The sequence below is a fragment of the Glossina fuscipes genome, unplaced genomic scaffold, assembly GCF_014805625.2.
Source record: "Glossina fuscipes isolate IAEA_lab_2018 unplaced genomic scaffold, Yale_Gfus_2 133, whole genome shotgun sequence".
Taxonomy (NCBI): Eukaryota; Metazoa; Arthropoda; class Insecta; order Diptera; family Glossinidae; genus Glossina; species Glossina fuscipes.
This window is the reverse complement of record NW_023998476.1, coordinates 1,403,452-1,418,678: the sequence shown is the minus strand read 5'-3', so window position 1 is coordinate 1,418,678 and position 15,227 is coordinate 1,403,452. Positions and strand designations below refer to the sequence as shown.

Here is a 15,227-nt window from a genome sequence, read left to right as displayed (position 1 = left end):
TATTTTTTATCAACACTCACAGACTACATTAGGACGTATTTAAAGTGACTTAAAAAACTCTCAGCTGTTGAAATTTGTAAATATGCTTTACTCATTTGATAGATATGTTACTATGCCTAAATATTCTTATGTTTACTGATCTAAAAGGTCTCAGTGGTTTTTTGGTCTTCTTTGAACTTCTTTTTTTCGCCTGCTCTTTTCCAATGATTCCAAACTGTCATGCGGTCGATGTTTAGCGCCTCCGCTATTTCTTGATAACTTGTGTGTCAGTCTTGCTCCACCAGTTGCGATATTTCATCGACTTTTTCAGTGACTGACCGATCAGAGTGAGGTGAATCTTTGAGCTTGAAATTTCCGGCATAGAATTAAGTAAACATCACTCTTTCCTTCAAAGCGTTCTCACCGTACACTTCACAGATTTTTCGGCACATTGTTGCTTTCGTTACCTTTTTTAAGCCTACACATCTTTTTATAATAAAAAGGCATCACTTAACGTATTTCTTCCAATATTTCACTCATGTTCAGATCGATATAACTTTCTCCACGAGCAAAGGATTAGAAAACTATCTTCACAAAAAACCCAAGCTGAAACTTCACCTTTTAAGCACATGTTCCTTTGAGACAACCAGATGAATGTTGCCCGATATGTAGGAATCAACTACATCTTGTGGCAAAAACGGCGGGGATCTTTTATATCATCCATTATTTCAATACGCTTTCAGTGGTCCAATATCTATTCGAAATGTGTGTTTTATAGTTCTCTCTTGAGAATGTATCATGCGCACTGAAATTGGTCATACCAAATTTTGTTTAAAAGACAACACATTTGAAAAATTCCTCGCGATTCAAATCCAGTAAACCTACTGCTACAAACGGATCTACGAAATTGAAAACCAGCTGCAAAATAACAGCTATAAGCTTGGCGAATTTCTTGGACTTACTGATCAGAGGACATGGAAACAGAGAATTCGCACAGGGAGATAACCTTTTTGCATATGAAAAATCCGAATGCATTCTTTGTTCCATGTCGGCGGCGTTTGGTCCCTTAAGAATTAACACGCCACGAAAGATGCATTTGTTTCGCTCAGCTTTCAAGCAATTGATTTCCTGGGAAGTTTTCGGTAACCTTGTCGCCCACTAAGCTTCTCGACGACCGTCTATTACTGTGACAGAAATTTGTCTTTCACCGAAGTTTCTGGGACTTTCTTTCGTCTCCTCTATCACCTTTGACGATTCTGACACACCTTTTCAAAGTTGTATACGGGGAGAACTCGCTTCAAAATAAGAGTACAAATGTTTTTTTTCATTTCATCTTAAAATTTTAACGAACGGTTGGTTCTAACCTCACATTTTTTTATTTGCAGTGCAATGAGAGATAAGTGTAATAAGACAGAGTTTCCTTACCACAACAACCAGAGGAGTCGTGCTCAAATGAAACATCATTGGTGGTGGAAAGCAAATTTTATTTTCGATCAATCAGAGATTACAAGGTACCATTCGGGTAATATAGAAAGTTTCAAATTTAAAAAAAAATGCTTAAGCAATTGTTATTGTATTTCAGGCTTGGTGCTATTTCTGGAAGAGGATTATTATGTGACCAAAGACTTCCTTTATATACTGAAAATGATGTATAAACGTACTATAGATTTATGTCCACAATGCAATATCTACACATTAGGCCGCCATGGACAACGTACTCCGTCTCCTAAGGCAAGTCAGCTCTATATAGTTGAAGAAATAGTATAAAAAATTGAGGCAATTTATTTTATTTTTTATTTATTTTAATATTACTAATCACTCGGGGGACATCCCGTTACGTGTAACTCGGACGCGGTCAGACAGGAGTGGGGCAAAACAAAGAGATATTGAGTTAGCCATAGCTTAGTAGGTTTATGCCTTTACCAAACAGGCATTCACTATAGCTACGGCGAGGTTCGCTCTCCCAAAATTTGAAGACGCGATTGGCTTGGTTTAATAGTTTATTATCTATATATATATACTTTGTCAGTTGACATTGAAGGAAAAATAGCAGGCTTTTAGTTTTTAATTTTTCCAACACTTTTAGCCGGCAAACTTCTCACGTTTTCTTATCTTTATATTAGCGACTTTTTTTCGTCTTCTCGCATATTTCTTACGATCTTTCATGCGCCAGCGTCGCTTTGTGTCTGCTGCAAGCTTATCAATTTAACATCGCTATTGCACCGCTATCGGTTGCACAATTACTGCGGTGTTTTTCAGCCAATGACGGAAATAAAGACATAAGTATTCCCAAGGCCAAAAACTACTTCAGTGCTCTTGAATAACATTTACTGTTATATGTAGTTACTAGGCGAATTGCTTGAAATATTTAGGTGATATGGTGAGCAATTTATAGTTTTCCCCTGGATGAGATATCTGTTTGCTTTTGAAGCATAATTGCTATAACCCGCGCAAGGGCAGAGTAGCATTAAAGTCGCTCGTTTCAGTTTTTCAATTTAAATTGCAATCGTTTGCATTAAATATGATTAATTTTAATTTTTTTATTTTATAAATGATAGAGATATGCGCAGGTAAATGTAATGCCTTGGACTACTGCAAATAATATGGCGTTTGCTTTTAATCGGGCCACTTGGAATAATATACGAACATGCGCAGAACATTTTTGCTCCTTTGGTGATTACAATTATGACCAGTCGTTAGAGCACATGTCCAGGGAATGCCCAGAGGGAGAGTTGATTAATTTTTCCGTCAAGCAAACCCGCGTCTTCCACACGGGAGCATGGTAAAAATATGTACAATAAAGATGCGCATAATCTCACTTTTGTTTCTCAAATATGCTCTTTTAACAGCAGCACACATATGACACCTTGCAAACAGGAAGAATTGATGTCACAAGTCCAAAACGCTTTATATACCGCTAACAAATCAAGTGGCATGTTCCCCAGAAATCTAAAACTTACTGGTACAACGCTAAAATACCGTAAAACATTTTATAAGCCCCTGCGCGGATGGGATACTAATAGTGATAAAAAACTTTGCATGAGCATGATCTCATCGACCAGGATCATTTCAGCAAAAAGAGCAAAAGTAAAATGAGAAAGTTAACGAACACAGAATTGCGAAATTTGTGGCTTCTATATTATTATTAATAATTATTATAACCTATTTATCCTAATGAAATAAATTCTTAGATTAAAACAAGGTAAGCATTAGTAGGTAACAACCTAATCAACCCTTTGGCTACATAAATGATTAGGTTTTCCACTTTTGTCTTGTTTGTAGTGACAGCAGCGCCAACCATAAATGAATTGATTTTCAAATCGTTAGGCTGCTAAATAGGTTTTTGTATATGACATCGGCTAGTTCGAGGTATCAAAGTGTCCATTTCGCAAGTTTATACTTTCGTGTCTTCCGCGGCATAGTTAAGGCTGGAGCTAAGTGCAAATTTTTTGCGATCTAATGAAGTCAAGCGATAGAAATCGCACGCGATTTTGAACAGAAAATTCATTATCTTTGCAATATAATTAAAATAATTGTTTCGAAGATAGTAAGTTTATATTTAACATTTTAAAAGTATATTTTTAAAATAAAATGCAGAGCTTTTGCTACTTTTTTTAGCAAATCTCTAACAAAATTTTAGTTAAATTTGAATGCACAATTTTAGTCTGTACTAATATTATTGTGTTATTACTATTCCTATTATTATACTCATCCCCGAGTAATCACGAGTATACTCATTTTGTAAAAGCGTTTGCAACGGCCAGAAGAAAACTTCAGACACCAAGCAGACACAACAATCATTACTTTTACACTAAAGCAGATAAATTTACAGAAATTCGAATGTAATTTCTATGGGCGATGCTGTAGCACCTGTACAAAAAAGGGAAATATTGACCACGCCTACTCAATATCGTAATTTATTTATTATAATAAATTGAACTTTTTTTTTTCAATACCTTTATAACGCGCAGCTGCAACAAGTAAGGAAGTTATATTCGGCAGGGGCCGAATCTCGCATAGCCATCACTATGCTTTTCACATTCTAGTCTGCAAGTTGTTTTATTTGATACCCACATCGCTGGTATTACCAAGAAAAAATTAATCCGCCATGAACGAATGAATGAATATATATAAAAATTAAATTAGGTATGAAAATTATATCGGCTGTGGCCGCAACCTAATTCTATGTTATATAAGCTCGGAAAAGATAATCTTTCGACAATCTATAATAAAAGTGGACGTAGTCGACTTTTTTCCATTTTATCAGACATATTGGAGGAATCTTGAGCCTATAGAACATGTGCCCAAATATTTATCGATTTGTTTATTACGCTTACGCTTACGTTACGGTTTAAAGTTAATGATGAAAAATCTAATTTCTTCGCTTCTATAAAATAGGTATGTTTTCTATTTATGCTTTTTTGTACTGTGGGCGCGACCTCTCACCGATTTGCTCCGTTTTCAATACTAATATGACTGCAAAAGGTTTCAACGTTTCAGTGAAACTTAAAGTCGTCGGCCTCACTTTTGTGAGAAAAGTGTAAGGTTTCCGACAGACATTTTAAAAAAGAACAAACAGAGACTCAGAGAGAAAGATATCAAGTCAGAATTCAATACTGATCAAAAATATGTACAATTAATGTGATCTCTGAAGCTTGCTCTCTTTTTCAAACAAAAAATGGTTACAACTCCATTCCTCGATGGTGATTATAAAAAAAAAATTCGCTTAACGCTTAATATATATTCTTCCACGGCTGCATATCAAAGCAAACATTTTGCATAAGTTGCTTTACTGACAAAACAGTGCCTTACTCGAACATGTGCTATGTTTGCTATGTTTAGCTTCATTGCAGAATGTTTTATAATTAATTTAGCCAGAGAAATAAATTCAAATTTATATAAATTAAATTTAACATTTTATTTAAAAATAATAATTTAGCGGTGGTATCCTTGCCTTATTATTTATACCCATCAATGAAGGATGAGTGTATATTCATTTTTCGTCGACGTATGTCTATCCTTTCGTCTGTCAGTTTCTGTGGATTTGTGCGGCAACATTTACATATCACAAGAATTAAGAGGAAGATTATGGTTTCAAATTTGCAAAAACATTGGCGGTCACTGCGAGTAAGTTGGTTAAGAAAACCGGGGAAATCAAAACTGAATTGGGATTGAAGTACAACGTAAAGCGAGATCGTCTCTTTTTTTAAGTACAGCAAACAAGCACGTGTTTTACTAGTTACTTAAAAACTAATTCCGGTATAACGATAAAAATTTTCACATGCAAATTATAGACGATCCTGTATAAAATGTAAAAAAATCCATATCGCCGACCCAATAGTATAGAGTCTCCAAATTACAATTTTTCTTTCTTTTTCAGAAAACGATGGTACAAAAGTTTTGGCCATAGCTGGATATAATTTCTTTACTCCTTTTTATGTTTTGCATAATAAAATTTTTATTTTTATGTTTTAAGAGATGTGTTTTTCTTGTTCTGTAATACTAAATGACTAAAAGACATTTTTATGACTCTTCTCGATTTGCACAGTATTGCATGCAAAAATTTTCACCTCCGGTTTGCACGATTTTATGTGTTAGATGTTCATAAATCTGTCTACTAAAAACTTTACTAACTAAGGTTCAGAAAATATTTTCATAAATAAAACTCTCCCTTCATTGACGGAACAGTCAAACTCTGCCCAAATTATTAAAATTTATAAGGAAAGTAATTTATGTCCATCTGCTGATACTTTCAAAACAAGATGTAATTTGTAGCCAAACCCAATTAAGCTCGACTTGAACAGGCTTGCTTGCGACATGTTCTACATATGTTTACCTAATATATATTTTCGGTTCCATAGATGTCGTGGAACCACTTAATGTAGATACTGCTTTCATTCAGTCATAAAGATAATGTTAATATATTTATGCAGCGAATTAATTTTAAATCTGAATTGTATATATAGAAATTGATGTTAATATAATTTACCTGATGTAGGATCTGGTAATTCGCCGGTTATCTCGATATGTAATTCGAGAAAACGTTGCAGCGTTACATTGGTGGGAAATGCTTGAACGCCATTGTACGGTATGCGATGCTCGGCACGACATTCTGGACATTTTACCTAAAAAATGTGAAATATATTTTATATTAATAAGAGAAGTCTACGAGTACAGGCACTCAAAAAGTTTGGAAAACTTTGCCCCAAATAGCCATAAAATGTTCTGAACCTAATCAATTTATAGCATATTTGGGGACTTCGACTGATACTTTCATTTTTCCGAGATGGGCAGATAGATAGACAGACGGCCAGACAAACAGACAAACGATCGCACTTCAATCGAAATAGAATTTTATGCTGCTCAAGAATATATACAATATAATCTGCTGCGATTCTGATGCTTTTCCTGGGTATTGCAAACGATTTGAGAAGCTAAGCACACTTCCCATACCGCGGAGGATATAAAAACATCTTTTGTGTTATTAATAGAATATTAATATTAGATTTGATGTAAAAATCACTAGAATATAAAAACACATCTAATGATATCTTAAGTGTACTTATTTTCATCTCTGTCATTCAAATAATGAAAATTAAACGTTATTATTAATCTTTAAAAATTTAACGACAATTGCGTGAACATCGTTCTCGTGCTAAATACCAAATCTGAGAGACTGTCCGCAAGCGGTTTGCGACTTTCATGAAAAATTAATAGTTAAGAAGAAATTTGGTTTCAACCAATAAATAACACACAAATCATACATACGTTGCAATATGCAAACAAAACCAAGAATGTTTGGAAATATATTAAAATTTTTCATGCATTTGAAATGTTGACCGAAATTTATATTATTTATTTATTTTATTTTCACTTTAGTACAAATTTTTATATATTTTTAATTAAGAAGAAAAATTAAATATAATAAATAACCAGAAAATTAAATTCGGTCGAAACCGAATATGTTGTACTCATCGCCGTTTACCGTAAAAAAATACAAAAGGAGTTAAAGAACAAAATTCTCACGTTCTATAATATTGTAGTGGACGCAGTTGATTTCTTGTATTTTCAAAATGAACGTCTTTATCGCAGAGGCATGTGGGCGTTGTAGGCGGTATCTTCATTTCCGCTAACGGGAGAATGTTTACCACAAATACAGAAAAAATTGCGCAAACAGAACGATGGACAGACGAACATTCCAAATTTGAAACTGGCCAAGAATATGCATACTTTATAGGGTTTTTGAAGCTTGTTTCTACGCTTTATAAAGCTTTTGAAAAAACAATTAAATGCGGTACACTATAATATTGGGTAGGTGTGGTCAGTTTTTGTCCATTTATTTGCTATAGTTGATGAGTAATGAGCAAATAAACAATTTTTCATTTCTTTTAAAAACATAGAGGTGCTGTGGACGTGTCCCTCGACCGATTTAACTAATTTCCAAAACTAACCTGCGTACAAGAACTTCCAATGGTTCTGCTAAATTTGGAGGCAATAGCTCCATTTTTGGGACGGCAGACGCCCAGACGGACAGACGGACATGCTGGAATCGATTTAGGATTTCGTGCTTATCAAGAATGGCGTCTCTGATGCTTCCTTCTGGGTGTTGCAAATGTTATGACAAAATGAATAGATACCTCATCCTTCGGTTATGGGTATAAAAATAATAAAACGAGATAATATCTAAAATTGATAGTCTCCATGTGCATGACAAGATTACATTATTTTCTGCTTTTTCACAATATTTCATATACCTAAGCCTATGCTTACAAACTTTTATTATATGGCATAGTAATATAAAAAAGTAGAATTTCACAATTTTCTATATTCGTCAGCACAATAAGAACGACGGTTACGTATAAGTTAATTTTAACATTGAATTTTTGGTAAATATTCAACTCTAATGACAACTACAGCATTTTGTATGAATAAAATAATGATATTCAATGCTCTCTATGCTTACTTACTCCTTTTATACCACAAATTTGATATGAAAGGGTTTTATGATGATTTCAGCTCCGTATTTCCAAATCTGATACAATGCAACAATAATTGTGTTTCAACGTAAGCCATTGCATTGGTTTTGAAATTTGAAGAATATGCTGCCTTTTGCCATCAAGAATATTTTCCCCAACCCGTCTGGTCATCTGTCCGTCTGTGTAATGTCTCTTGTAACCATTCTTCTGACTGCAAAAATCAAGCTATCGACTTTAAGTTTGACAAAAACATTGAAAGTTTCGAGCGCAGATTGCTATCGAAAATGGGTCAAATCGGCCGAAGGCCACGCCTACATCATTGCGTAAAGTGAGGACATCTGTGTTTTCGAAAGGAGTATCAAATTGATTTTTTGCTCGTTTCTTAAAAACTGTAACAGATAAGTCTAGAAAAAATTTGAACGCTCGCTCTATTGGTGATACTCTAGTAAACCTACAAAGATGGAAAAAATTGACCACGTCTACACAACATAACAGTTTATCAAAATTTAATTTTTTTTCAAAGCTTTATAACGCGCAGAAACAAACTTCAAAAACTCCCATAAAGTATGTAAATTCTTGGACACTTTTAAATTTTGAATGCGCCTAAATACGTCCGTCTGTGTGCCTATCCATATGTCCGTCTGCCAAACTGTACAGTATCTGGCGTAAACATTCTTCCGTTAGTGAAAATGAAAGTATCGCCTAGAAAGTTACAAAAAAATTTTAGACTTTTGAAAGAGCACACCTACAACGTCCACAATATATGCAACAACATTTTTCAAAAGACATGCGTACAACGACCACACGACCGAACATAATTTTCTCACTTATTTTGATTGAAACTGATATTATTGATATGGGTGACGTTTATTTTCAGCAGGACGGCGCCGAGTGCAATACAGATGGTTACGTTAACGTATCACTGCTATTTCCAAACTAAATCTAAAATATCTAACAAGAATTATAGGCGACAGAGTTGTCAGTCTCAGTTCTTATTATTTTATTAATAAAAAATTCCTTCGACGGCCACGTAGACGTAAGAAAGAGTGCACGGAAAGGCAATCAAAATTGTAATTATTTTTCCTTTAACACACTCACTTCCAGTGTCTCCTGAGGAAAACATCTATGATAGCCCAAGATTTCTCTTTCGATGTTAAGAAAAATGTACTCTTCATTGACAATTGGAAACTTGCTACTCGACACATCGACTCGATGATCGACTGCGAACCGACTCCAGATTTCATACATTTTACTATTTAAAAAGTTAAAAATTTTGTTTGAATACACAAAACATTCAAACATCCTTAGTAAATTGTCCAAAAAAATTTGTCGCATACGTGTAACGTTAGGCTGTGGTAAGAAGCGGCTGTATCATATATATGCGACATTTAGTAACGAACGAGTTAAGGAAACAAAGAGTTGAGATCGCAAACAGCTCAGGGAAAAGACTTACGTTGTCCTTCATACAATCCTTGTGATAACGACTGGAAGAGTCTACAGTAACTGTGGCAATGAAGTTCAAACTTTTTTCTTTGTCATTTTTCACGCGTACTTCGCGATAAAAACCTCTAGCAAATATCTAGGCTCAATTTTACTTAACCGGATAAATAGTGTAAAATCCACGACCAGTATCCTCCAGTGTAAGGAGTATATAAGATTCGTTTTAAACCAACTACACTTGAATGTTCTCTCATTTTTAAATCTTTTCTTTCATTGTTTTCTTTTCTTTTTTTTTTTGTTAAAATTTTAGAAAAGTTTTATTCAGCACACAACAAAACAACGTAAAAATAATCACTAATGTGTGTGAGTTTTTTCTTTCTGTCTATTATTTGGCTTTATTCCAGTTATTCGGCCTGTATAAACACATAAAAATATATCACTGCGTCATCACAATTCAATCATAAAATTCGAACTAGATGTAAGTAAAAGATTAAAATGAATTTTCTTTGAAAAATTTTAATAAAAATCAATGCAAAGGAACTCTTTGTTTTTTCCTTTTCTAAAAATTTTCAAGAACAAATACTATTAAGACGCGGATTAACGTTAATTTCGTTCCCTTAAAGGCATAACAAAAATTAAATATAGATTATGTACCTGACGACGCACGTAGTCCACTAAACCCTCCATGCAGGGTTCCATGCAAAAAGAATGTTGACATGGTAACAACTTCGGTATACGATAACGGTCCAAGCAAACGCAACATGTTAACAACTGCTCAAATTGTTCCATCTCTCTCTCTTTCACTGCAATGATATTAAATTGCACAAAGAAAATAAAAAACACAAATTAAATAATATTAACAAAAAAGCTACTGAAAGGCAATACTGCTCGTCTGGTTGATATGGTTTGGCGCTCAACGATTTATTAGAATTATTACTAAAAAATCTTATGTAATTTCGCATCAAAAGCCTTAGTTTTATTGACTTACCGTGTCTATCGAAATTTTATAAACGTTATTAAAAATCTGTTAAGAGATCAATGTTTAAAACTTGAAACTGAACTTTCTTTTAACGCATTCACCTTTTCTTCCCCTAGTTAATACTTTCTACTCATTGATTCGCATAAATAAACGTAGCTATATAACAACAACAACACCATCAACATCAAGCATATATATAGAAATTCATAAAAAAAAACAGAAATTAGAAGGATTTTCCGATTATGAGAAATTAATGACGCATGAGTTTGTTAGTTCCTCTTTCCTTTCTTTTCTTTTTTTTTTTTGGTAAATTAAGGAAAATTCATTGTATTTCAAAAAAAAAAACCATCCTTTTCTGAACGTATGGAATACATTAGCACATTTTCATGCCACTTCGTCTCACAAATTTTCACACAAATAAACACTTAATATGAATACTTTACGCACATTGAAAAATATGCTCACGACTCAAATCCTTACTATGGTGATAATATGCTTTGAATATGTATGATGGGTGGTGCAAGCATAAAAGCGTGAAATAGGAAAAAATGGCAAGCAAATCGAAAAATGAATGACAAAGAACCTGAGTTTTGTGCAATGATGCATAAAATTTAATCTTATATACTTATATAACCTTTTGCCCTGTGCATTTTGCTATATTAGATGTTACTAGCCAATGTAAATAAGTAAATTGTCGTGGCGTAAAGCCAAACATCAATCTTTGCCTAGTTTCTGTGCATAAAATCAATATTCAATTTATCTGCAAGACTCTTGTTAAAGTCAATCGCTTCTTCAAATTTATTTATTTTTTTTTAGGTGCATGAGACTTTCACTGTCGGTACTGTCACCGAGTTGATTCTAATTTTGTGTTACTTGGAGCTTTTATTATCCTCGCAAGCAATACGCATATTCCAATTAGTGGCAATTTATCTTGATGTTCACTTTGTAACCATCTCTTATATTACTCGAGTAAGCACCTCCTTTTTGCCTGTGCATTTTCAAAGCTTTTTTGCGTTTTTAGTTTATTCGCTTAACTTGGACGAATATAGTTGGGTAGTTATTTTCTTTCCAAAATAAAAAACTTGCGCATGACAAGTTTTCAAGATTCAATGTCAATGTTAATCTGATGCGTTTATCTTCCTATTTCTTTTTTTTTTTTGATAAATTTTCCAATTTCGCAAAAATCAAATGAAAATTGCCTCCGCTCATCCACAAAAGAAGAAGTTTGGCAGTTGTTCTATCGAAATTTATTATTATTTATAGAGAAGGGATAGTAAGTTAGATTAACTTTAGCGCCAATTAAAGCTGTTAATATATTTGCGGACCAAAGTCGGAACCCCTTTTAGTCCCACAATGCAGGTTAAGATGTGTTTCTAAGTACGGTAAGATTATGTCAAGTACTTTCAAAATAAGACCAATCTATGGCGCCTATGTTTAAACTTATTCGAATATCGAAGAGGTGAGTTCGAATGAGATTAGTGCGTCCGATTACCGTTCTGTAGTTCTTCCCACTTTAGCTTTCAGTCCAGGGAGAGCTGCGGCGTCAACCGTCCAGTTAATTGATGGTCCGATACCATAAACAATATAAGAACAATGAGTTTAGATGAAGTAACGTAATGTATTATTAATCGGATATAATAAAACCGTATATGATTTATATCTTCAGCCCGGTATAATAGATTAAATGAATATTTATTTTCTTATTCAGTATAATATATTAATAACGTGAAAGGAATATGTGGGCGTATTATTGCTATTCCATACAGAAGATGATGTATAACAAAGTGAAGCGACAATCATTGTGATAACAGGGTAACTGGGTAAGTCAAATACATAAAAAACGCCCCTTACGTATCCAAGGAAGATAGAAACCTTGCGTTCTCCAGTACGAACTTTTATTTAGGCATTTAGGCTAGGAAATATAAATATTCTTGCAAAGAGCAAAAGTTATGCATTGCATTGATTTTGATAAAACATTTTGACCATCAACATCGCGAATGTTTTGTCACGAACCTTCGATCATTTTCAAAACGCAATTAGTTTTTATTTCAATTGAGTAAATATCAAAATATTTTTTATTGTAATTATTTATGGAATGTCACGTTATATTGTCAAGTATAGCTTGAAAAGGTTGGTGTTATGAAAGTTAGGAAAAAATGCCGCGCAATTTACATTGGCCTAATTTCTCAGGACGACGCGTTTTCTCGATGCTTGTTTGCACGGGAAATTCAGCTTCTTTTATAGCAACTTTACATCATTTGAAGGTCATGAAGAAAAAGTGTATTCACTAACCAAAAGTATTCCATCAACGTACTTTGTCAAAAACAATTGTCAATAGTCTACTCAATCTACAATCTTATATAATCAAGCTTACATAAATATATTTACATATATCTTAACATGTGAGAGTAACGCCGAGGCCTAGACTACAGCAATGACTTCCTGACCAAAACTTATACGCAGGCTTGGTGATGAAGTTACACTTTGTTCAAAGTAAGCATTAAGCTTTCTTGACGGAATGTTTACATTAACTAATCTGCGAACGAATGCCAAGTTGGTATATCTTCTTTTACACATCCACTGACCAAGGCTCCATATTTTCTTTCTTTTTACTCTATTTTTGCACTATACGATTATAGTTGAAAACAAATAATATTTATCTTTTTAAACTTTTACAATTTATTCATGAATGCACGTCTTTGTTTGTTACCAAGAGTACTCCACCATCCATCGTTTCTAATATGAAAGTGGAAACAACGAAAAAATGCCTCTGCCTATTACATATACGTAGATAAACGGTTTAACATCTCAAAAGCCACAATCTATTTTAATAAAGAACTTTTGGTAAGAGGACAAAAGTAAGAATGACGTCAAATATTTTGAATATTCAAATGAAAATTTTATAAATTCCTTCAACAATACCAACTACAATGAAAAACATTCAACATATCGTCCATTGTGCTCTGACCTGAATAAGGATTTATTCATTTTACTGATACTTACAGAGACTATTGAAAGTAATCTATGCTGCTTCCCTAATTTACAAATATAAAAAAGGGAAAGCAATTATTCAATGACTAAAGGTATTGTATTCACGGATTGAATCAAAAACTCCTCCTCAATCCTCCACGAAGAACATAAAATATGTGAAAGATCGATTTTACATAAATGTTTTTTAACAAACAAGGTCACAAACATTTGCCACTAAAGTATTTATTTTCAATAGATACATATGTATATATTTTTTTTTCATCTTGTGACTACAAGAGGGTTTTTAAACAAGTAAAGGCATTAGATTAGACCATGCTCCACTAATAGACGTCCTACACCGCTTCGCTTAATATAGTTAATCATTTCTTGTCCTTTCAAAATAAGGTGTTCTATAGCAAATAGTTGACTAAGTGGTCCCACCTGAATCATTGTCGTTCACCCTAAGGCCAAAACACGTCGCTGTACGAAATTTCATCAAGATATCTCAAAAATCGGGGTTCGTAAGTTGTATAGAAGAAGACAAGACTAATAGATCCCAAGACGGATAGACAAGTTTCAGAATATAATTCTGAATCGATCAGTCGGCCTCAAGTCCCACTTAATATACGCTTACAACAGAAAATTTGTGGGATATAAAAAGGAAACGAGTAAGAAAATTATATTCGGTCGTGACCGAATCTTTTACAGCCTGCACCGTTATCCTAAAAGAGCCAAAATAAGAAAAGAACTAAATATAAAGCAAAAGAAAAAATATTCATATAATATGGAGTGGGCGCGGCTGATTTTTTCTATCTTGAAAATAACAGTTTATGTCCCACAGGCGTACACTATAATGTTGGGTAGGCGTGGGCAATTCTTTCATTTTAGTACAATCCACCGTCACTCCTAGAACATACGTTCAAATTTTTCTACATTTGTCTTCTATAGTTTGTTTATTCATGAAAAACAAAGGTTTTCACTTTACTTAGTATTGTCTACCAATTTGGCCTGTTTTCAATACCAGCCTGCGTGGAAAAACTTCCAATTTTTCAATTAAGTTTTGTAATCGATAGTTTGGCTTTTACTGTCGGGAGAATGTTGACAACAGACATTACACAGAAGGATATACGGCCAAAAGGACATATTTAAGTTTCCGAAGTTGATACTGATCAAGAATGTATACACTTTGCAGCGTTTCTGCAGCTTCCACTATGGCATTGAAAACGTTTTAACAAAATAAATCTCTATATCATTCTTCGGTGATGGGTACAAAAATTAATAAAAATGTGAAATAAAGGCAGTAAAAGTAAATTCTTTATTTATTTGTTTAGTTTCTCTAGCTGGTTTTATTTAAAAAATCCCTAATATTGTCGATGGCATGTTCTATGTACAATAAAATCAAAACGAACAAATCGATAACAACAATATCAATAACGTCAATTATTTAAGAGGTAGAAGAAAAAATGAAACTCATACATAAAGCCGCAGACAGCTGCTGATAAGAAAGCGAGATATAATAAAAAAAAACCAACTCAATGTTTTCGATGGGCAAGTCAAACCGTTGTATGCCCTGCATTTCTTCGCCTAACCAAATTAAATACTTCGCTTAGTTTCGTCATAAGATACTATTTGCCATGACAAGCATTATATAGCACATAAAGGAATATCAGAGTCAATGTGGTTCAAATTTAGTAAACTTAATTCGATCGCCTAGGAACTTGTTTATTCTTCAGCAATTTTCGTCATAAAATAGCAAAAATTGAACATTGTGACCTTATAAAGGCTTACTTCTCATGAAAGGCTCTTTATAGAAAGGGACTTCAAAAAAGACCTATAAGTAATAGTATAAACTTAGCTTGATGTAGTTATCCAAGCGTTACTTT

The 15,227-nt window shown here is 33.6% G+C and overlaps 2 protein-coding genes across 14 annotated transcripts in view; one reads left to right on the top strand and one right to left on the bottom strand.

Moving 5' to 3' along the window:
* Positions 1-15,227, bottom strand: part of LOC119640955 (RING finger protein nhl-1) — an 88,530-nt gene that overhangs the window by 36,366 nt on the left and 36,937 nt on the right. For all 13 annotated transcript variants that reach the window (XM_038039336.1, XM_038039338.1, XM_038039340.1 and 10 more), the window contains 2 exons: positions 10,050-10,198; positions 5,969-6,104 (listed from right to left, as the gene is read on the bottom strand). In XM_038039336.1, the coding sequence (XP_037895264.1) occupies positions 5,969-6,104; positions 10,050-10,184 (271 nt within the window). In that variant the 5' untranslated portion in view covers positions 10,185-10,198. The remainder of the gene's footprint in view (positions 1-5,968; positions 6,105-10,049; positions 10,199-15,227) is intronic.
* LOC119640958 (alpha-1,6-mannosyl-glycoprotein 2-beta-N-acetylglucosaminyltransferase-like) lies at positions 73-3,234 on the top strand. The gene is made up of 4 exons (XM_038039350.1): positions 73-1,501; positions 1,562-1,710; positions 2,538-2,761; positions 2,829-3,234. The coding sequence occupies exons 1-4, from the start codon at positions 1,369-1,371 to the stop codon at positions 3,073-3,075; spliced, it is 753 nt and encodes a 250-aa protein (XP_037895278.1). The 5' UTR covers positions 73-1,368; the 3' UTR covers positions 3,076-3,234.

Coding starts and splice junctions, on each gene's coding strand:
- LOC119640958 (XM_038039350.1), top strand. CDS start 1,369: ATGAGAGATAAGTGTAATAAGACAGAGTTTCCTTACCACAACAACCAG. Junction 1,502..1,561: donor GATTACAAGGTACCATTCGG/GTAATATAGAAA, acceptor ATTGTATTTCAG/GCTTGGTGCTATTTCTGGAA. Junction 1,711..2,537: donor AACGTACTCCGTCTCCTAAG/GCAAGTCAGCTC, acceptor TATAAATGATAG/AGATATGCGCAGGTAAATGT.